This window comes from Gigantopelta aegis, chromosome 10 (genome assembly GCF_016097555.1).
Source record: "Gigantopelta aegis isolate Gae_Host chromosome 10, Gae_host_genome, whole genome shotgun sequence".
In the NCBI taxonomy this organism is placed as follows: Eukaryota; Metazoa; Mollusca; class Gastropoda; order Neomphalida; family Peltospiridae; genus Gigantopelta; species Gigantopelta aegis.
In genome coordinates this window covers 57,649,864-57,672,992 of record NC_054708.1, presented here as the reverse complement: position 1 = coordinate 57,672,992, position 23,129 = coordinate 57,649,864, and the positions used below count along the sequence as shown (strand labels likewise).

The following is a 23,129-nucleotide window of genomic DNA, read 5'->3' as shown; positions in this document are numbered from 1 at the left end:
CTGTGTTTCAAATACTACACGAGCATGCCTGTCATACCATTTCTATGAAACTCGTGAACAGTGTTGGTATCTGACTCGTTTTCGCTCATCAGATACCAAAACTGTTCACTCATTTCATAAACATGGTATGACAGGCAAGGTCAAGGTCAAAGGGTTTTACGTGCACGTTCAGAGCAAGCTGTTGTAGCGCACGCCTGTCGTGGGCACAGGTGCCGGCCTTGGCCGGCCTCTCTGTCCAAGACAGGAAAGGTGGGGGGGGGGGGGGGGGGGGGGAGGAGGAGGGACCGTCTGCACTGGCAGGTGCAAGGGAGCACCAGCAGTCCGATTGAATCGGTAGCAGGCGGATGGGATGGTGGTGCTATGGAATTTGAGTGGAGCGATTTAAACCAAAGAGAAAAGGTGCGCAATTTTGTTGAGTAATTTTGGCGCAATTTTGAACGGTCGGTCGAAAGGTAAATGTTTGAGCTAGTATAGGTTTGGAATTCGAGTGTAGCTCGTTAGTGGTTCGAGAGTAGCTCGTTATTTATCGACCTTCATGATGCTGGTTGTCTCCCTAGGCTGTCCATAGGGTCCTCAGAAGGACCTGACCTATTCAGGTCGTGGCATGACAGCCCAGAGGAGACTCGTGCAATTTTGTGTAGACACTGGTAGGCAAGGCAATTTGTTCCGGGGTGGTCGAAGCGCAGGTGTTGATTTGGTCTTCAGTTTGCTCCTCAGTGACACCAAGTACATTCCAGCAGCAAGTATTTTGGGTTATTGGGGTGGGGGCGGCCGATATTCTTTTGTTCGGCCTTCCCCGGGTGTATTGCAATTGTGTACTCGGAACCGGTCTTCTTTTGTCCGGTTCCTTATTTGAGCACGTGTTGGGCCATTAAGTGTTGGGCGGATGCATTGTTATCATTAGTCAATGCATCCTGTGTGCTGTTGCGGTGAGCATGCTGTCTGTGTGTAATCCTAGTTTTGGTGTTTAGGTTGTACCTATTGCCTTACGTCCCTATTCTAGTGTATCCAACGGTCATCATGACCACCCCTCCCCCCCCCCCCTGCCTCTGTGTAGCTTGGTTAACACAGTGGCTGGGGGGGGGGGGGGGGATTAGTCTATTCTAGTTATCTAATTTGAAGGGCACGCCCTTGTAGTATGTGTATTGATTAAAAAGCCTAGTGCGTAGCATATTATTTTATCATACAATGAAAGAGAGAGAGAAGAGAGAAAGTTAGTTGGTTAGTAATGAATAATCACATACATCACAGTCGTCCTTTCTGGCATGCTAGGGTAGTAGTGGCTTTATTAATTTGGTTTCCCTCCCCCGCAAATTCAACAGAGTGATTATCGCTATCTATTGGTAACTGTATACTAATTTGTTTGTGGGCTAGCGCCCTTAACTATATTGATCTTACTTGGTCGGTCTTCTATGTTCTGTTCTCTAGATGTCTTTCAGTGCCCTAGGTGACTTACCGCGTCTGCTAGTTTTATTCATTACTAAGTGCATGGTGCGAAATACATGAAAATGTGCGGTATATATATATGTGGGTATTCTGGTTGTGGATGGCTGGCTTGGACCTTTAGGCGGCTGAAAAGAGAGAAGTTGGTAATTAGTGGTCCTATCCTGTTTGGTATATAGGCTTGGGATGGCTGGTTAGTTTCTTGTTCAGATGTGTTACTGCGATCACATATGGAGTGGTATGCACGAGTTTGCCAACTTGTTTTGAAGAGTAGTTAATAACCTGTTGTATTGACATTAATTTATTCAGAAGTTCGCTACCTCCCCACCTTTGGCCATTTGCAGTAGAGTGCATCGTTTCCGAGTTCTAATTGGTAGCAGCTCTTACGCAAGGGCTTATGGGCGAGTGGTTTTGAATAGTCCCTATATATGATCTATTCACATGTTTATTTTATAGTTTTGGTTTGTTATACATGAATCTATTCGGAAGTTCGCTACCTCCCCACCTTTGGCCACTTATAGTAGAGTGCATCGTTTAATACATAAGGGCTTACAAGCGAGTGGTTTTTGAACATTCCCTATGTATAGTCTAGTTAACAGGTTTATTTTAGTGTTTGGTTTGGACTGATTGCCAAACATGCTAATAATTTAATAACATAATATATACATGAATCTATTCGGAAGTTCGCTACCTCCCCACCTTTGGCCACTTATAGTAGAGTGCATCGTTTCCGAGTTCTAAGTGGTAGCAGCTCGTACATAAGGGCTTACAAGCGAGTGGTTTTGAACATTCCCTATGTATAGTCTAGTTAACAGGTTTATTTTAATGTTTTGGTTTGGAGGGCCGGGCATGAATGCCAGGCGTGCTAATAATTTACTAACATGATATATACATTAATCTATTCGGAAGTTCGCTACCTCCCCACCTTTGGCCACTTTATAGTAGAGTGCATCGTTTCCGAGTTCTAAGTGGTAGCAGCTCGTACACAAGGGCTTACAAGCGAGTGGTTTTGAACATTCCCTATGTATAGTCTAGTTAACAGTTTATTTTAATGTTTTGGTTTGGAGGGCCGGGCTGATTGTCAAACATACTAATAATTTAATAACATAATATATACATTAATCTATTCGGAAGTTCGCTACCTCCCCACCTTTGGCCACTTGTAGTAGAGTGCATCGTTTCCGAGTTCTAAGTGGTAGCAGCTCGTACACAAGGGCTTACAAGCGAGTGGTTTAGACACAGTCCTTACATAGTCTAATAACAAACATCTATTTTAATAAATTATATACATTAATCTATTCGGAAGTTCGCTTTTTTTTGTAGTAGAGTGCATTTTTTTTTTTTTTTTTTCCTTACATAGTCTAACATCTTCTATATTTTTTTTTTTTTTTTTTTTTTTTTTTCTACTTCTCTACCGGCCCACCTTTGACCACCTGCACCCGAGTGCCTCGTTACCGAGTTTTAAGGTTACAGCTCTGGTGTAGGGGTGTACAAGTGGGTGGTTTTGAAGATTTTTATTTATAACTCTGGTTTGGTGGACTGGACGAACCGATAAACTGCTTTGAAGGTTTTATGCTTTAGGCATTTATCCGGGTTTAGTAGAAAGTTAGGCGTTATATGTTTATTATGGTTACCATCGGTGATTGATTTTAACATTAGTTGTCTCTGGGTGGTATGTAGCGTGCAATCCAGGAGATAGTGTTTCATATCTTCCCGGGTGCCACAATCACATTCTGGATTTAGTTTGGTAAAGGAGCAGCTGTTTAGTTTTGACGATTGTCCTAGGCGTAGTTTGGTGATTAGCTTATCCACATACGTGTTTTTGTGTTTAGGTCTTGTAGAGTTAACTAGAGGCTTGATGTTATAGTGCCATGTGTTTTTAGTTAGGTCCCAGCTAGCTTGCCATTGGTTTATGTAGTGTTTTTTTGCTTTTGACATGAGCTCTGTTATTCCTAAAGGTAGTGTGGTAATTGTGCTGGTAATTGAGAGTGCTGTTTTTGCTCCATAGTCGGCAACTTCGTTACCAATTATTCCTACGTGGGCTGGGACCCATTCGAAAACTACTGTTAATTTAAGTTGGTTTAGCTCGTTGAGCACTTTGTGGATGGCTGCTAAGATGTCAGGCCTAGTAGATTTGTTGGTTTGTAGAGATTGGATTGAGCTAAGGCTATCAGAGAAGATGACGCTTTTAGGGTATTGTTTACTTTTAATCCAGATTAGTGCTTCGTAGATGGCTGTCAGTTCTGCTGTGTAGACTGATAAGTTGTCTGACAGCCTGGCGTATTTAACAAGTTTAGCGTGTTTGGATATCTTTTCTTCTACTACTGCGAAGCCAACCCTGCCGTTGTCCGGGTTTTTTTGATCCATCTGTGTAGACGTGGATGTGCTCTGGGTAGTTTTCATTGGCTGCTGCTTCAAACAGGACTTTTTTAAAGGGCGGAAACGGTGTTTCGTCTGTGGCTTTTTTAATTAGGTATGGAGTGTGGCATTCCATAGGTTGATTAATGTTATATAGAGCTACTGGTGTGTTATCAATTCCGACTTCTAGTTCAAGTTTACTGGCCCTAGTGGCAAATGAGTCGTTAAGCTTTTTATTTTTATTAAACTCTAGCCCTGGTTTAGCAATTATAGGGGTAAGTTCCTGAACTGGGTGGTCTAATTTAAGCGAGTGGATTTTTAGGTGGTATTTGAGATGTTGTAAGTTGCGGCGATATTTAAGTGGCATGATGTTAAATTCTACCTCGAGGCTTTGGCCGCTGGTGTTACGTGGGACTTTGGCTATTGTTCGTAAGGCTTGGTTTTGTATGATATCTAATTTTTGTAGCAGTTTGGGGTCGGCGCAGCTGTAGGCTTGGGCTCCGTAGTCTATCCTGGAGAGGATACATGCTTTGTAAACCAAAAGCATTGCTTCCGTTTGCGCACCCCAACTGGTGCCTGAGATTGCCCGTAGTAAGTTTAGCGTGTTTTTAGACTGTTTGATTACGTTATTTATATGGTCGCTAAAGGTTAGTTTTGAGTCGAATGTTACTCCCAGGAATTTAAAGGTTTTGACCCTTGGGATTGGTTTGTTATTTGAGGTTATTTGGTGAGTATCGGATGAGTTGACCTTATGGAATAGCATGCAGACTGTTTTAGTTTCTGATAGTTTTATGCCCCAGTCCTGGGCCCATTTATTGAGTTTATTCATGTCGTTCTGCATGAGGCTAAATAGTTGTTTGGTTATTCTGCCTGTGCGCCAAATGGCGCAGTCGTCGGCGAAGAGGGCTGTATTTAGGGGAGTGGTTGATTTAATTTTACTCTTGGCGTTGAGCGCTTTGGTTATGTCATTGATAAAGATGTTGAACAAGGTTGGTGATAGGACTGAACCTTGTGGGATACCGTTTATTATTTCAGTTTTTTGAGAGTAGTGTCCGTTTACTCTAACAGATATTGATCGTTGTGAATAAAATTATTAATGAAGTTGAACATATTGCCCTTAATACCGTTAGTTTTTATTTTATTGAGTAGTCCCTGTCGCCATACCATATCAAATGCTTTTTCAATATCTATAAAAATTGCTAGTACTTTATTGGACTTGCGGAAGGCGTCATTTATGCTATTTTGTAGTCGAACTATCTGGTCAATTGTTGAGTGTTTAGTTCTGAATCCGCTTTGTACGTTAGTAATTAGCTTATTCTCTAGGAGGTAGTTATTTAGTCGCTTATTGATAATGGTTTCTAAGGTTTTGCATAAGTGCGACGTGAGTGTTATTGGTCTATAGCTACCCGGGAGCGAGTGGTCCTTGCCCGCCTTTGGGAGGCTAAAGCACTCTGCGTGTTTCCACGCTGCGGGCATGCGACCCTCCTCCCAGATCCTGTTATAGAGCGACAACACTACTTCAAGGGTTACATCTGGCATATGTTTTAGCAGCGTATAGCTGATTTGGTCTGGCCCTGTGGCGGTGCTTTTTTTTAGATTTAATGGCTGCTTTTAGTTCAACTAGTGTTAGTGGTTGATTAAATTCTAGGTTGTCCGTATTAGGCTGAGTATCACTCTTAGTATTATTTGTTGGGAGGTTGTTATCTTTCTTAAGTTTGTTAAAGAATATTTCAGGGAAGTTTTCGTTGCTGCTGTTTTTACTAAATGTTTGACTGAGGAGGTCTGCCTTTTGTTTATTTGTGGTGGCTAATTTATTTTTTTGGAGGACTGTAGTGAACGTGCGTTGTCCTTGGATGGCATGAACCTTCTTCCACATTTCCCTAATAGAGGTTCTGTTGTTGATATCCCCGCAGAATGTCTGCCAGCTAGCCTGTTTAGCTTCCGTGATTAGTTTACCTATTTCTTGTTTTGCTATTTTATATTTAGTGTGGTATTCTGGTTTACCCGTTTTCTTAAAGAGTTTTCGCATCCTATTTCTGAAACTACATTTTGCTTGAATTGCGTCCGTCCACCAACTGACAGGTGAATTTTTTGTGGGTTGTTTGGTTTTAGGTATATTTTTTTCAGCTATTTGGATTATTTCGTTGGTGATTTTAGTGGTTGCATCGTCGATATCTATGTTAGGTACTAGTTTAAGTTTGCTGCAGTCGCTTGTAAAGCCTGCCCAGTTGGCTTTACTAAATTTGAATTTTGGTAGGAATTTTTGTTGTTCAGTATAGGCTATATTACTTTTATAGGTAGTTAGTATGGGTAGGTGGTCGCTATTTAGAGCATCTAGTACCTCCCATTGGGCGTTCGCTCCTATGGTGTTAGAGGTTATGGTTAGGTCGATGGCAGAGGAGGCTGCTAGATGGTCGTGAAAGTAGGTGGGGCTGCCATCGTTGAGACATACTAGGTTGTTTATATTAATGAAGTTTTCGAGTATGTCACCCTGTGTGTCTGAGTGCTGGCCTCCCCATAGTGGGCTATGGCTGTTGAAGTCTCCTACTAGGATTAGATTACTATTTGGCGTAATAAGTTTATTGTAATCGTTTATGGTTAGTTTTTTGAGGGCCGCTCCTGGTGGGCTATAGACATTGATGACGTCTATAGGCATCTTTTTATTTAGTACCGTAAGTCCTAGGACTTCCAGATTGGTATTTAAGGCATCGGTTTTAATTTCGCTGTGTGGGATGGTATTTTTAATGAGCGTGGCTAGGCCACCTCTAGTGCTATTCTCACGGTGTTTATAGTAGGTTGTATAGCCCGGTATTTTAAATTGTTTAGTTGTTATTTTGTTAGTATTATTATTTTTTTTTTTTTGGGGGCCCAGCCCCTAACCAGGTTTCCTGGATGCATATTATGTCCGGCTTGTTGTTATTGGTGCTAACGAGTTATGACAGGCAAGCTCGTTTAGTATTATATATGTATCGGTATGCAAATTTAAAGGTATATGCAAATTTGCAGGGTCTCTAGGTAATAATGTGTTGCTGTGAATGGGTAATTTGTTTACAAGCCAACAAGACCTGTATAGCTGTGCGTAACGTTTTCATAAGATTTAGTTAAAATGCTTTATGTCAAACTAATTTGTGCTAATCATGATGACGATGGAGGCGACTTTAGTATTGAGAGTTACTAAAAATCGAATTAAAATGTTATTTTAGAAGTGTTATAGGATAAATAGAATTCGCTACTCGTGTTTTTGAATATGTAAAATATTAACCTCGTCTAGTTAATCGGTATTTGTCTCGGCAGAGCCTCGACAAATACCGATTAACATTGACTCGGTTGATATTTTCCATATTCAAAAACACTCGTGACGAATCCTCCATATATGATATGATATGATATGATATGATATGATATGATATGATATGATATGATATGATAATATATTATATTATATTATATTATATTATATTATATTATATTATTATTCCTACTTCTACTATTTTTATTACTATTATTATTATCCTATTATAAATAATGAGATATGTTAAAGTCGCTGTAAGTATCCACCCACACAGAACATAACATGTTTACCACCCGCCCGTAAAACCAGTCATCTATAACGAATTAATTTATTTCATATCAAACGCCGGCTTTCCGGTTGAATAGAGACACGCTCATATTGTGTTTAATATAATATACTGTGTTTATTATAACAGCGCGTTTAAATGTTCAACAAGATACGTTAGTTGGGGGAAGGGGGAGGGGGGCATTGTCGAGACGTGGTGGGATTTTAAATTATTTTCTTTTGTGGCGATAGACAGGGCGAAGGAATTTTCACATATTTTTGTAATCCTGTTAGTTATAATCTCTTATATATGAAATATAGTCTTTAGTCGGTTTGACCGTCTGTCAGACGATTTATCCATATCTGTTGTTTTAATCAATTGTCAGTTGATTTAAGGGATTGCAAACCATTGTCATGGGTCATCAACTGGTATAATGATCTGTATACGGTTCAGCTGGCTGTCAAGTATTGTAGAGAGTAGTTATTATAGTCGGGGGTCTGGGCTTGTTCTTTTGGTTTGGTTTGTTGGGGTGGGTTTGGGGGGGGGGGGGGAGGTGTATGTGTGGGGGGTTGGGTGTAATTGTATTTTCGTGCTTATATCCAATTAAGTTTCAAGTACGCTGTACTTGGCATAAACTTTAGCTTTCTGGACTTTTTTTTATTATTATTAAATTGAGCGGCGCGGTAATTTTATGTTCGTGCTTGTCACGGGGATCCTATATTACCCGTAACTGAATGAAACACGATTATAAAAATATCTCTCCTAACTGTATATCTATTAGATCTCTCTGTAACGGGCGGTTATACCCTAGTGGCTCGTCTCTAGGTATGATCAGAGATACGATCTTATATAAAGTATGTATAATATAGAACGTTTAGTTCACTAAAAAACACAATACTCTTTGGAATCTGTATTAACCTACGCTGACAAATGTACTGCCGCAGTAGTTAATTAACAACAACAAATAATAACAACCCAGAACTGATCACTTAATTAGTTAATCTCTAGGTGTCTAGTTTACACAGTATTCTAATCACTTCACCGTGACACAACACCCACACGTGTGATAATTGAGAAACGCTTCCAGGGGAATTTAATTAGTAAAGGAATTACAACTCTATTCCTAACTGGTTAATTTTTAATTAACCCTTAACTACTCATTCAGTAACCTTGTAATACAGAATTAATACTGGTACCTATCACAATAAAGACAATAACCTACAGTTTACCTAGGTCCTCTAGGATGAATGGTTAAGCTTTAATAATTTTTAGAACAATGAATCCTACAGTTTACTTCGTCAGATTACCGGAAACACCGTCTAAATAATATTGGTATAATACAGTATTAAAATATTTAAAGTCACATCAATCACATCAAGGTTATACAACAGAGCAGAAATAATATTTACCAAGTCCAAACGGACGCGTTCCCTGGAAGCCTTCCAATATGTTTCTCCCTGATATCTCTAAAACCCTAGCTATTTATTATAAAACCGAATATCGCCTGGGGGTACATCGCGGCACCGAATACCTACAAGTGATATTTCCACAGCGACCAAGACGGAAATTTTCCTTAGATGGCCAGACTTGATGACGCCTAGTTCGCCAGCAATACCCCGAACGTACCGAACTAGCGGAGGTATTACGTAACTACTGGCCACATGACCTCCGCACTTGGGCTGGGTGTGTATTAGGCACAGCTCGACCACGGTCGCGCGGAGGTATTACGTAACAAAGTGCCCACCTGAGCTTAAGTGCATATTGGAACTGCACACGGCCCTCTAAAACAATTAATATCGCCACAGGCGAAAACAAAATTAAGAGCCTGTTCCGTCACAGTGCTTATATCCAATTAAGTTTCAAGCATGCTGTACTTGGCATAAACTTCAACTTTCTGGACTCTTATTTAAAAAAAAAAAAAAAATTGAGCGGCGCGGTAATTTTATGTTCGTGCCTATATCCAAGTAAGTTTCAAGCACGCTATCCTTGGCATACACTTCAGCTTTGTGGACTGTAGTTTTTTTTAATAACACTTGGTGCTGCGCCATTTTGGAAATGTGTAATGTCGTGTCGTGTCAGTGGGCTGGTCACTGGTTAATTCCTCTGTATTATGCATTGCTAGTCTCGGCGGGATCTAGCTCAATCAGTAGAGCGCTCACCTGGGGTGCTTGAGTCGCAGGATCGAACCTCCTCCGTGGATTCATTCGCTGATTGGGTTGTTCCTGTTCCAACCAGTGCCCCACGACTGATATATCGATGACTTGTTTATTGAAAAATACACATTATTGGTGTCTAACACACATATGCGCGCGCACACGCACGCACGCACGCACGCACGTGTACTATGTATGTATGATGTGTGTGTGATAGACACAAATTAGCTGTAGTTTAAAATTCCTTTCAGGTGTCATTAAACGATCATTCCTTTTCTTTCCAGTTTCTATCGAGTGTTATGATCAGCGTGTCGGCGTATCTGTGGTATAACAAACATAGTTGTCATGTGGTGTGTCACGATAGGTTTCATATCATACAACAACTGATAGGCCAGTGTGCACGAGTCCACAGTCTGACTCAAGTAACTAACTGCTTTAGATATACCTGTCAAAATATTTAAAAAAACCTATCTAAGATTACTTTAGGTTGACATAATGAATGCGTGAATGTTTTAACTGTACCTCGCCACAAACAAAAAGCTTGGGTATTAAATTAGGTTAGCAATAAGGAATGAAATGATTGATGAAGCATGTTTACGAAGTGTTAAATGTTTTTCGTTAGACCTTTAACCTTCCTAGTTTTGTTGCACAATAAACTGTGGCCGACTAAGTAGAACATATGCCTGCGAATGGTGTACTTTGTAACGGGTTTCCGAACGAAAATGTTAAAATAAATAGTGCTGTATTGTACGATGTAACGTTTGTTTTGTTTTGTTTAACGACACTACTGTACGGTTTATACTATCAAATCAAATCCCATAGACGACAATAGTAACATATGTGGCCAAAACTCCCAGCTGCAGCGTATCAATCGACATATAAATACTATCACCCCTCACCCTTAAAGTGAATCAGAAAAAAATGGGGGTCAAGCTACTCATTTCTGAGATAACGGGTAGCGTCTATGACTACCCTAGTTCCGCACAAAATGTGAGTACTTTTGTTTTACAGGTACCCCATACATGTTTCAAGCATAAGGCTACTTGACACAGTGGTACCAGATGAAATCAAATTGCATACATTTTTTGCCCAGATGAAACTTTTTTTTTTTTACTACCAACACACTCACATTTATCACCAATCACAGGACTTGTGGTGTTCACTTCTCTATCAAAAGTTCGGTGCACCTCGAACTTTGACCCAGCCGGAAGTTATTTGGTTTAGTACTACCTTTAGCATATTGTTTTATTAATCATCGGCTATTGGATATCGAGCATTTGGTCATTTTTGACTCGTGGTCTTAGAGAAAACACGCTACATTTTCCATTAGCAGCAAGGGATCTTTTATATGCACTATCCCACAGAAAAGACAGCACATGCCACGGCCTTTGATATACCAATCGTGGGGTAATGATATATGGCAATGTGTAAGAAAGACCACCACAGGCTCAGATTCAAGCTGGGGAGTACTGGGAATCATCCAATGTTTAATGGATGAATATGTTTTATTAGTCCCCCAACCGGTCCAATGGAATATGTCTGTCTGTCCGTCTGTCCCATATACTGTTTCCTGGACTGTTGTTGTTCCTTTTTGTTGGCAATGCCTCAAGATATTGAGCTCAGATTTTGTGCGTATCTTCAGTATGTACTGTTACAGATCAAGTTTGACTTTCATGGCGATTCACCTATTTTTAACAGAGTTATGACCGTTGAAATGAGAAGATACAAAAATTGTTTTCCAGAAAAATGTTGTGCTTTTTTTTTGGGGGGGGGGGGGTTGGGGGGGGGGAGTGTGTGTCTTTTTGCATTGGCTCAATATATTGTGTTGACATTTTGTGTGTAACTTTATCATGTTCTGTTACAGATCAAGTTTGACTTGCATGGCGATTTTAAAATAGTTATAGCCCTTGAGCTTAAAAGATACGAAAATGTGTTGTGCCCGGTAGAGGACATGTATTGCTTGTTTTTAGTGAGAAAGACGAAATAGCTTGGTCAGGCTGGTGTTCCTGGGTAAGACTGCTTCAGGGTTCATATGGGTTATGGAAATCCTGGAAAGTCATGGAATTTTAGTTAGGTCGTGGAAAATTAATATTGGTTGAATATGTTTTGCTGTTTGAAATAATACAACAAAAGTGACAATTCACATCAAAATATTGTAATATTATACCAATTATAGCAGAGAATCTTTAAAAATCCTTTTGAAGAGAAAAAAAAAAGGTAATAGAAATGGCTTTAAAAATTAACTGGAAGTAAATGTATTCGGTTGATAACAGTGTGTATGGACCCTGTGGTAATGCATGTTTGTGTTTTTTGTATTACTTTAGGTTATTAGTGCTTTTCAAAAACTGTAACTGTAACCCCTCTTTAGCCTAGGAAAACCTGCATCCGTCACTGCATTGACATTCTTGAAAATTAACAAGTTAAATGTTCTAAAATAAGTTAAATCGAACAAAGATCACTTGTAGAATGAGAGAAGCAACACACTGAAAGCAGATATCGTTTTACTTATATTTTCCTAAAGAGATTATTTAAGATGGGACGATATGTGCTACACTAAATATGGAACACTGGTGTGAGTAGGGAAGGGGTGCACTTGGAGTGGTTGGTTTTGTTCTTCTCGTATTTAAGATGGGACGATATGTGCTACACTAAATATGGAACACTGGTGTGAGTAGGGAAGGGGTGCACTTGGAGTGGTTGGTTTTGTTCTTCTCGTATTTAAGATGGGACGATATGTGCTACACTAAATATGGAACATTGGTGTGAGGAGGGAAGGGGTGCACTTGGAGTGGTTGGTTTTGTTCTTCTCGTATTTCAGATGGGACGATATGTGCTACACTAAATATGGAACACTGGTGTGAGTAGGGAAGGGGTGCACTTGGAGTGGTTAATTTTGTTCTTCTCGTATTTCAGATGGGACGATATGTGCTACACTAAATATGGAACACTGGTGCGAGTAGGGAAGGGGTGCACTTGGAGTGGTTGGTTTTGTTCTTCTCGTATTTCAGATGGGACGATATGTGCTACACTAAATATGGAACATTGGTGTGAGTAGGGAAGGGGTGCACTTGGAGTAGTTGGTTTTGTTCTTCTCGTATTTGCAGCAGCTGTGGGGAGGGATGTAGCCCAGTGGTAAAGCGCGCGCCTGATGCGGGTTTGGGATCGATCCCTGTTGGTAGTCCCATTAGGCTATATCTCGTTCTAGCCAGTGCATCACGACTAATATATCAAAAGCTGTGGTGTGTGCTATCCCGACTGTAGGATGGTGAATATAAAAGATCCCTTGCTACTAATGGACAAATGTAGTAGGTTTCCGCTCTAAGACTATATGCCAAATTACCAAATGTTTGATATTCAGTAGCCGCTGATTAATAAATCAATGTGCTCTAGTTGTGTCATTAAACAAAACAAAGTTTTGTTGTGGCTTTTGGATGTGTGGAGTATTTGGTTTTTGTTTTGTTTTGTTTTGTTTTGTTTTGCTCTGTAAATTTATTTATTTGATTTGTAAAATTATGTTTTCATTATTATTTAAATAAATAAATATATATACATACATATATATATATATATATATATATATATATATATATATATATACACACACACACACACACACACACACACACACACACACAGTAAAGTACACTTATAACGAACATGCTTAGAACGAACTGGTCGTTACATCCGTATACATATACATATACATATACATATACATATACATATACATATACATATACATAATTATGATTATGATTATTATTATTATTATTATTATTATTATTGTTATCCTTTTGTTGTTGTCGTTCAGATTTAGGAGATATTAAATTTGTCATCAATAATGTAACATGAACGCCGTCAAAGCCATCTGAAAGCCATTGATTAACCAAAGGCGTGGTCGTATTAAACAGGGGTGAATAAACAATGCCATACATAAATATCGTCTGACCATGCGTTTAAAGCAGGAAAACAACCCCATTGTATTCGTTGCGTATCGTGGAATAGATAAACAACATTCAGTTTGATCAGCCTTGTATTTCGTGGAATCATTAAAGACACTACAAATGGGTTATTGCTCGCTTCAAATTACATCAGTTATTCTTTGCCAACCTTGAGCGACTGTTCAATTACTGTCAATAACGTGATTTAAATTAGTTTTTTGCTATGGACATAAACCCAGTGGGGTTTACTTACTCGATAATGGTAGGGAATGACGTCACATTTCATACTCTACTGATATATAATACCCGCAATAAATAGTGATTTCAGATATTGATAATCAAGGTTTATCTATCTGCATTCAGTCTCTGTGACAAGACAATAGTTGTTTTTTGTTTTTTGTTTTTTATCAGATAAGCATCTCAGTAATCGAGTGTCTAGCACGTCTTTTAACACGAATGCTATCTCGTTTCAATTAATACATGTATGTATTTTAGAAATTTCGACTACCACTGTCCCATTGTGTATGCTAGTTTTATTTATCGATGTTAACAGTGGTCACCATTAATATCTAAAAACTAAATAAACTAATTATGAAAGTTAAAGTTTAATTTGTCAAACGACATCACTAAAGCACATCGGCTGTTGGGTGTCAGACATTTGATAGTTTTAGAGGCAACTCGCTACATTTTTCAGTTAGCAGCAAGGACGATTTTATATGCACTTTTCCACAGAAAATTGATCATAAGTTTCTAAAGTGACCTCATTTGCTTCCTTACCATCACCAGCATGACCCGTCGGTGGGCCCATTGGGCTATTTATCGTTCCAGCCAGTGCTCCACAACTGGTGTACTATCCTGTCTGTGGGATGGTGCATATAAAAGATCCCTTGCTGCTGGTCGAAAAGAGTAGCCCATGAAATGGCGCCAGCCGATTTTCTCTCTATATATCGTGTGGTCCTTAACCATATGTCTCACGCCATATAACCGTAAATAACATGTGTTGTGTGCGTCGTTAAATAAAACATTTCCTTCCTTCACCATCATCATCACCACCACTACAACCACCATCATTATCATCATTATCATCATCACCATCAATATTATTATTAGTAGTATTATTATTATTATTATGCATTTCTGTTTTTCTTCTTCTTCTTCTTCTTCTTCTTCTTCTTATTATTATTATTATTATTATTATTATTATATTCGATTGTTTTATATTTATAATTATTGTTATTATTTATTTGGGTATGCTATTTCTTTCCCTGTTTATTCGCATGGTGATATGAACAACGTGTATATATAGAGAGTTTATATTTTAAGAACTTTGTCAACCTGAAATGGTATCTTCCGAACGGACAACTAATCCAGCTAAATTTCGTACCTTGATCCAATCTAAGCACGAGGATCTAGCCGGAACAAAGCCAGGTAGATAAAGGTAGATGTTGAGTTTGTTTGTTTAATGTCTAAACTCACGAAACCGGTATTCACCGAAATGAAAGGTCCAGAAATCGACGAAGGTTAACTAGCTTACACTGCGTTAATAGTACGTATTGTACAGCATTTGACTTGAACAATGCAGCGCGCATACACTTACTGCATGGACCAGTGATAACTATGTTACTTAATGTACTACAAATGAGCAGGTACGTGCATTAGCCCGTCGGTGTGATATTAAAGGTATGTCACAGGGTTCCTCTGCGTGTTAATAGGTAAGGGCAATATGACCTTTCTCTTTAACGTGTAGTTTGATAATACGGACGTTTGTGTATTTATAACACTTTATAATATTCAGACAGTTTGTGTTTTTGTTGCTCGCTTGATTGTATATGTTTGGATTTTGTCAGTCAATAAGGTATGTATTAATACATCTACAACGACCAAATCGCTCATATTATTATATTTCATTTGAACTTATTTTCGTGCTTATATCCAATCAAGGTCTCAAGCACGCTGTCCTAAGCACACACCTCAGCTATCTGGGCTGTTTTTCCAGGACAGTGGGTTAGTTGTTAGTTGCTAATGGTTTGTGGTTAGTGAGGGAGAAGAGGATGTAGTGGTCTTACGCCTACCTATTGAGTCGTTAAAACTCGCTCTGGGTGGGATCCGGTACCTGGTTGCGAACCCAGTGACTACCATCCTTATGTCCGATGGCTTAACCACGACACCACCGAGGCCGGTCATATTATTATACACCAGGTTCAGTTTCGTAGGGACAATAATGTGTGAAGTGTGTGTGTGTGGGGGGGGGGGGGGGGGGGGGGGGGGGGGGGGGGGTGCATATCCCCAAAAGAGGGTACAAATTATTTATATATATAACGCAAAAAGGTCATAAGTGGAGCGTCCCCCCCCCCCCCCCTTCGGTTCCTACAAATGAGTAAAGTCAAAAAGAGTTTGACAATAATGAAGATGTTATTGTTATTATTGTCGGTGACTATATCTTCATGACGAGGAGGAGGGGGAAGCGGACGATTGTTGGATTTGTTGTTACTATTACTGCTACTACAGGCTTCGGGTTAGCCCCAACTAATTTCTAATTACAGTGTTTTCTTTTATTTGTAGAACAAGCAGCCATGTTGAGAACGTGCACGCCGGGTGGGCTGCACGCGCCACCAATATCAACGTCACGTGCAGATCCTACGAACAGCATTCGGCGCCAGATCGTGGACATGGTGAGGATCAGTGAGCACAAAGGGCAGACCGTCATCTATGACCTGCATCAGCACCATGGAGTCAAAGTCCACCCTTTAACAGAACTCGACCCCAACCGCCTGGAAAACATCGGCAGATCAGATGCGTGGCAGTCGGACATTCGCAAGTTGCATACTAGAGGGAGACAATCGAGATGTCAGTACGCGCCCGACCAGCAGCGTGGTGGGAGGAACTATGGTAAAGAAAATAACGACTTGGCATCCAGCGTGCCACCGGCTCTTCCGCCCAGGAATTCATCCTCGTTTCCGTCTTCAGTAAAACAGTCCAAAGACTCTTCCAAAATGAAAGAGGTTTTCCAGTCTTCCCAATCACGTCTGCCGACACAGATGAACCAGACAAACCAAGACAGTTTTAAGCGTATTAGATCTGGAATACCCAACCAAAGACAAGAACCAAGACCCAAAAGTATTCGTCAGAAAACTGAGGATCTAAATTCTCATTATCAGTCTACAAGTTCCTCCTCTCCGTCTGATAAGGGAGGAAGTAAAGGGTCTGGACAACCATGTTTGGTCAGAGGAAGTGCTATATCCAATCACAGAGCAAACGCTCGCGCCGTGTCACCAATCAAACGCGAGGAAGTGAAAAAACGCGCCAACAGATTCTCGGCGTCGTTGGACTTTTTCCGACGCCGACTGAAAATGAATCAGAGTAAATTTCTGAATCCCGAAAACAAAGTAACACATGATGATTACGTCATCCGGAAAGAAGATGGCAGAAATGGTTCGTGTAAACAGAAAATAGACTTGCGTTTCGTTCCACGTCCTCCAACCACATCAAAAAATGCCAATGGAAAGTCTAGTTCCGGAAATGACAGCAATGAGACAAAGGAAACTCGATTCTCCTACAGACTCCCTGAGGTAGAAAATGAAGAAGAGGTGCAGGTAATGTATATTTATTGAATAAGTTTAGAGGGTACTGAGACTAAAGAAACATAGTCTGGGACACACTGTTTGCTGCTTAATGGTATCATCTATGGCCATACGAATTGTTTTTAAAAGGAATATTTTGTTTGCTTTCATTTCACTACTTGAAGTTTGGATAACGTTTTGGAAATAAAACATAATAAAACGTCAATAGCCTTTAATATGCTTGCGTCAGACGAACAAGAAGGTCCGATGCAAACCTCCTGTGTCAAATCATTATGGCGATATGACTGTTTGTTAGGATCAATCGTGATTTGGCACCTACTGGTGTTCCTGCCAGAAATAATCTTTTGGTATGGCGCTATGGAATTGAATGCAACCACAGTCAATGGGAGGCCTCCCCCAGAAAGAAGCTGGGTTAAGTTTAGGGTTAGGGTTAAGAAAATCATACAGTAATCATAAGAGTAATCAATTTTGTTAAAAAATTAACTAAACAAAATCTGCAAATTTATTTGGGTATGGCGCCATAGCCGTTTTACCCTCTGGCAGACACCCAGCTAATCTATGCAGGAGGTTATATTAATAAATGCCAGAGTTGCTAAAAGCTTTAAGAATAAACAATGAGTGGGACATTTAGTGTCATGATACATTGCTGACTAAAACGATGACCTGTGTGAATCCGTATTGTGAATGCATTCATACATTTTGGTCAGATATGTTATACCCGTAGAAAATGTACTTGAAAAAGAGGGTCACTGTCTAGGCTTTTTAGGGACTGAATCTTCGCATGACCTCAAATATAATTAATTTGTTTCCTGAAAACAAAATATGAGTGTTTTAATGTTATTATTAAAGTCAGTATAATTTCTGTTTGTATAATACAACTAAAACGTAAATATTATTATTCTAAGGTGGAGGGATACAGTGAAACACACACCGCGGTTCCTATGTATGTTATATGATATAAATTAAGTCGTTACTTACAAAAAAATATTGCTTGCATGTATAAATTTGACTATACATCATTCATAATGCGAATTTATTGTATTTTAGGTGATGACTTTGGGTGAAATACGGACTCTACCTCAGGTTGGGACGTACGTTCTCGAAGATGACGACGAACCTCTGGTGGTGACCAATCAGGAGCCAGCTCCACTGACGGCACACAATGTCGAGATCCACAACATGCTGATGGATGCACGAGCCAAGAAACACAAAGTGGTACAAAATGGCGTCTCGTACGATGGGCGTCTGCTTCGGTGGCTGGAAGACTTAAACACACAGAAGGCGCAAAAGATGGTGACTTTTGACATGTCTCTGCCTGCCATGGAAAGGGTGGACACATCCAGTTCTAGTAATGGACTGGTGTTCTCTAAACGTCAGAATCACAAGTGGAATGATGTTATCTAAGTGGTTTACATCATGATGTTATCTAAGTGGTTTACATCATGATGTTATCTAAGTGGTTTACATCATGAATGGAATGGAATGAAGTTCACTAGACAGTAATGTCATATATATAATTCTCTGAACATCAGCAACAGAAGTGGAATGATGTTGCTTAAATATTATCTAAAACATTAACATCAGGATATCATCGATATTCTCTAAACAGTAACATCAGAAGTGGAATCGTCGATATTATCTAAATAGTAACATCAGAAGTGGTATCATCGATCAGAAGTGGAATCGTCGATATTATCTAAATAGTAACATTAGAAGTGGTATCGTCGATATTCTCTAAACAGTAACATCAGAAGTGGAATCGTCGATATTCTCTAAATAGTAACATCAGAAGTGGAATCGTCGATATTCTCTAAACAGTAACATCAGAAATGGAATCATCGATATTCTCTAAACAATAACATTACAAGTGGAATGACATGGCTTACACATCAGCTTCAGAAGAGAAATGATAATCTATTCTTTAGACACTGTGGAATCAGGAGTGTAAAGGTCTTTACACGCCGGTATATTACTTTCATGTGGAATGGTATTGTGAATCCCCGTCAGAATCAGAGAATTGATGTTTTCTAAACCAGTGTCATTAGCAAACAGATGTTCTGTAAAACTGCAACATAATCAAAATGACAGATGCTTAAATCTCGGCACAGAGTGAAAATATGTTTTTTTTAAATCGGTCTCTTAAATGAAATTATGTTATCCTGAACCTCAGTATGTGTCGCTGGCATTGGGATTATCAATAATTCTTGCAAAAAAATAGTATCGAAGTTATCAATGAATGGAATAATTTACGTGTTGTGTGATATCTGCTGTTTGTGTGTGTTTTGGGTGGGGTGGGGGTAATATCTTTATCTTTATATACTAGTATTTGGGGTGGATGGGGGTGTTCTTTTAACCATTTCTTCTTCAATATATAAAGTAAATTAGGTTTTGCATTAAGTATTAAAGAATATATGTAGCAAATTCTGGAATTTCAGTTTCCATAATACAATCTTTCAGTTTGTAACAGTCAACAAAGAAAATATAGATATAATGTAACATGGTCAAATTTCATTAATACATTTCTTTAAAGTTTTACGAATCGGATTATCAGAAACTGAGGACATATTGTTTTCATTTATTTTTTATTCTGATTCTGTTTGGTAATAACAACAACAAATAACTAAACTGACAACTGGTGTGAATGTGAACATATTGGTTACCATACTTTAAACTTTCGATTAATTTCGTAGGTGGACGTTATTAATACTGATTTTAATTTGATTAAAACTACCTTTTTATATATCTAGGTCACCTTTTTGTGAGCTATAACATAAAAAGGAGGTTATATTTTTTGCGTATTTCTTATTATCGAATTGCCCGCCAGCACATTCCTGTAAGTTAAGATGATAACAAGCAACTGACCAGTAGCCAACCCAACTCATTGTTCTTCGTTTTTCATTTTTTATTTCTTGCCAGTAGTGAAGTTTCAAATGTTTTCGACTCTTTTGTACAATTTCACTTCACTTTCAGTATGTATGTATATATGTATGTATGTATGTATGTATGTATGTATTGTAAAGTTTCTAACAGTAATACAATAGGCCTATGTATTACAGTTGTAACGCCGCTTTACGTACATGCATGTAAAAACATTTAATATTTCATTTATCCTTGTTATCTGTGACCGTCTGCTATTAAGTGTTATCACCATAACACACTCACTTTTAATTCAACATTGTCAACAGGAAACATTATCATCGGTATTTCGATTTTATCATCCAGAAAATAGTTTCGTCGATATTTCAATTTAATCTCCAGCAAATGCATTCGTCGATCTATCGATGTTATCATTAACATCCAGCAAATGTATTTGTTGATATTTCGATTTTATCATCAACATCTAACAAATGTGTTTGTCGGTATTTCGATTTTATCATCAACATCTAACAAATGTATTTGTTGATATTTCGATTTTATCATCAACATCTAACAAATGTATTTGTTGATATTTCGATTTTATCATTAACATCCAGCAAATGCATTTGTTGATATTTCGATTTTATCATTAACATTCAGCAAATGCATTTGTTGATATTTCGATTTTATCATGAACATCCAGCAAATGCATTTATTGATATTTCATGAGTATTTCGATTTATAATCACCATTTACACGTACTTACAAATTGAGATCATTTTCGTTTAGTTGTAGTACTTTTTCACCAACGTTTGTTTCGCTATTAGGTGTTCTACTTAGCGACCATCATTTTCAGGGAGGAACAAGTACTAAACTAGAGAACTACTAACATTTGCAGGTCACTTTTAGTGCTTACAGTCAAATATATTCTTCTTGAATTGGAATGATTTTTCGCATTTTGTTTCAACAAGCAATGACGTGACTAAATAGGCTTGTGCCCCAGTTTCATCTGTAACAGAAGTATTGAGACCGTTTCGTAGTTTTCAGATTTAAAGATTTAATCTGTTCATAATTCATAATGTAACTACTATTTTTTTCATTCATAGTATTTTGAGTTGAAAACTAAGCAAATCATTTTGACCATCTTCAACCAGTTTTGTAGATTTAACGATTTAATCTTCATTACTAACACAGTTGTGATCTTGTTATCAATTGACAGGACATTTTCTTCGAAAGTATCAGTTAATACCTAGTCACTAAGCGAGAAAGTCAGATATATACAGGAATGTGTCTGAACGGTGCATGGCACCCCACGCCAACACTGCATTGTCTAATATAAGCTTTCAAAACCAATATGCCATTTCACTAGATTCTGGGATTTGGTGTACATTGGTTGTGAAAAGGTAGACATAGCAATGGTGGTTATCAGTAGTAATTCCAATAAGTCGGTTTTTGTTTCGCCTTTACGGAGTAAAAAGGCGAGATACAGGTATTATTTTTCCGACGGCGTCCATGACGAAAGTGTCATCTTTTACATTACAGTTTAACATTAAAAGTTTCGCGTTTAGATCAGTGTCTCACAAACTATAAGTCCAAGGTCAATCAAACTTGGTTTATAGTTGCACCTACGGATGTTCATCGCAGTGGATTAAAATTTGATGGTAGGCGAGACATTTAATTCCGCCGAATTGTTGTTTAATGTTTCAAATACACATCTTCCTGTCGAGTACCTAACACCGTTTCGTAGTTTTCGCGCTTTAGAACACGGGACTGAGTTTCGATTTACAAATCACAAATTAGACATTCGGTCGGATTGTTTACTAGTATTACGACTTTTTAATTGTTGTGTATATCCACAAACCGATTTGTAAATAAGGCACATTTTGTCCCTGTTTTAAATTGTCTAAAGGTATAACGAGGCACCTAGAGTTCGGTATAATAACGTCCAAACCGCTTTCGTCTTTTCGACCATGTGTGTGTAACCAAATGTTCATCCATAGTGTACATCTGTACTGTTTGATGTGAATATTTTGGAGAAGGCATATACTAATATTTAAACTGTTTTACTAAAACAAAAACATTTCTTCGTTTTTTTTTTTTAATTTTAGTTTTCATTAATTTCTGGGTTTATTACCCTTCACAGTACTGGAATATTTGTTTCGTATGATATAATTAAGATTTCCTTTTGAAATAACAGTTCAACAGTTAAAGTAATATACATTATTTGCATTTGGAAAAAAAACACAATACTATTTATAATCAAAAGTTAATACTGTAGTGCTTTGTTTATAACAAAGGTTCTACTAATGATGGAGAGAGAGAGAGAGAGAGAGAGAGAGAGAGAGAGAGAGAGAGAGAGAGAGAGAGAGAGAGAGAGAGAGAGAGAGAGAGAGAGAGAGAGAGTCCAACAGAGAGAGAGAGAGAGACCAACAGAGAGACAGAGATACAGGGGGAGGGTAACGAAGACAGAAAACCGGAGCTGGGTAGATATACACAGGAATGGAGATAGGAAAATATGAGACTGTGCAGGATGGAGCAAAATTTAACTTCTGAACAATCACACACTCCTTAAGTTTAATTGTATTTGCCATTTTAACTACAAAATAATTGTATAGAGTAACAGGAATATAATCTCCTATTAATTTTCTTAGGCTTCCTTTTTTATTGCATACTTTGGACTTGGTGGTAATCGTATGATGCTGAGGTTGTTTGGAATTGTAGTAACTTCCGACAATGAGGTTGTTTGTAATTGTTGTAACTTCCAACAATGGACGTATTACTGGATCAGCGTAATTAACGATTTAGGATTTCTCAGGCATATTAATAATCATTATGTAACTGGTTTACTGGCATAATACCTATATTTCTTATAAGCTTTGTTTACTTTGCTGGCCACATTTCCACCTGTAATCGATTTAGGTTGCTCTATAATCCTAATGCCAAATGCGTGCAAAGTACAATAGTATGCATTATGCTAGATAATAGATACAAACATGCAACACTGAAATGTGATAAAAGTCAAATATTAGGGTCATGGCAATGTTATGGGCGTAGTGTATTCAAGATCAATAAAAGCAGGAAGCAAAAGCAATGGAATATACAGTAAAGTACTGTTATAATGAACCGGAAGGAACCGTGATAGTTCGTTATAGCAGTAGTTCATTGTACACATTTGCATAATTTAGTTATTAATGTATAGGGAGATAAAACGGGACTTTACGACCAGTTCGTTCTAAGCAT

At 38.4% G+C, this 23,129-nt stretch overlaps 1 protein-coding gene across 1 annotated transcript in view; it reads left to right on the top strand.

The window, feature by feature from the left end:
• LOC121384723 overlaps positions 1–23,129 on the top strand; it is a 28,998-nt gene extending 5,869 nt beyond the window's left edge. The window contains exons 2-3 of the mRNA XM_041515243.1: positions 16,015–17,045; positions 18,081–23,129. Of these exons, the coding sequence (XP_041371177.1) occupies positions 16,026–17,045; positions 18,081–18,437 (1,377 nt within the window). The 5' untranslated portion in view covers positions 16,015–16,025 and the 3' untranslated portion in view covers positions 18,438–23,129. The remainder of the gene's footprint in view (positions 1–16,014; positions 17,046–18,080) is intronic.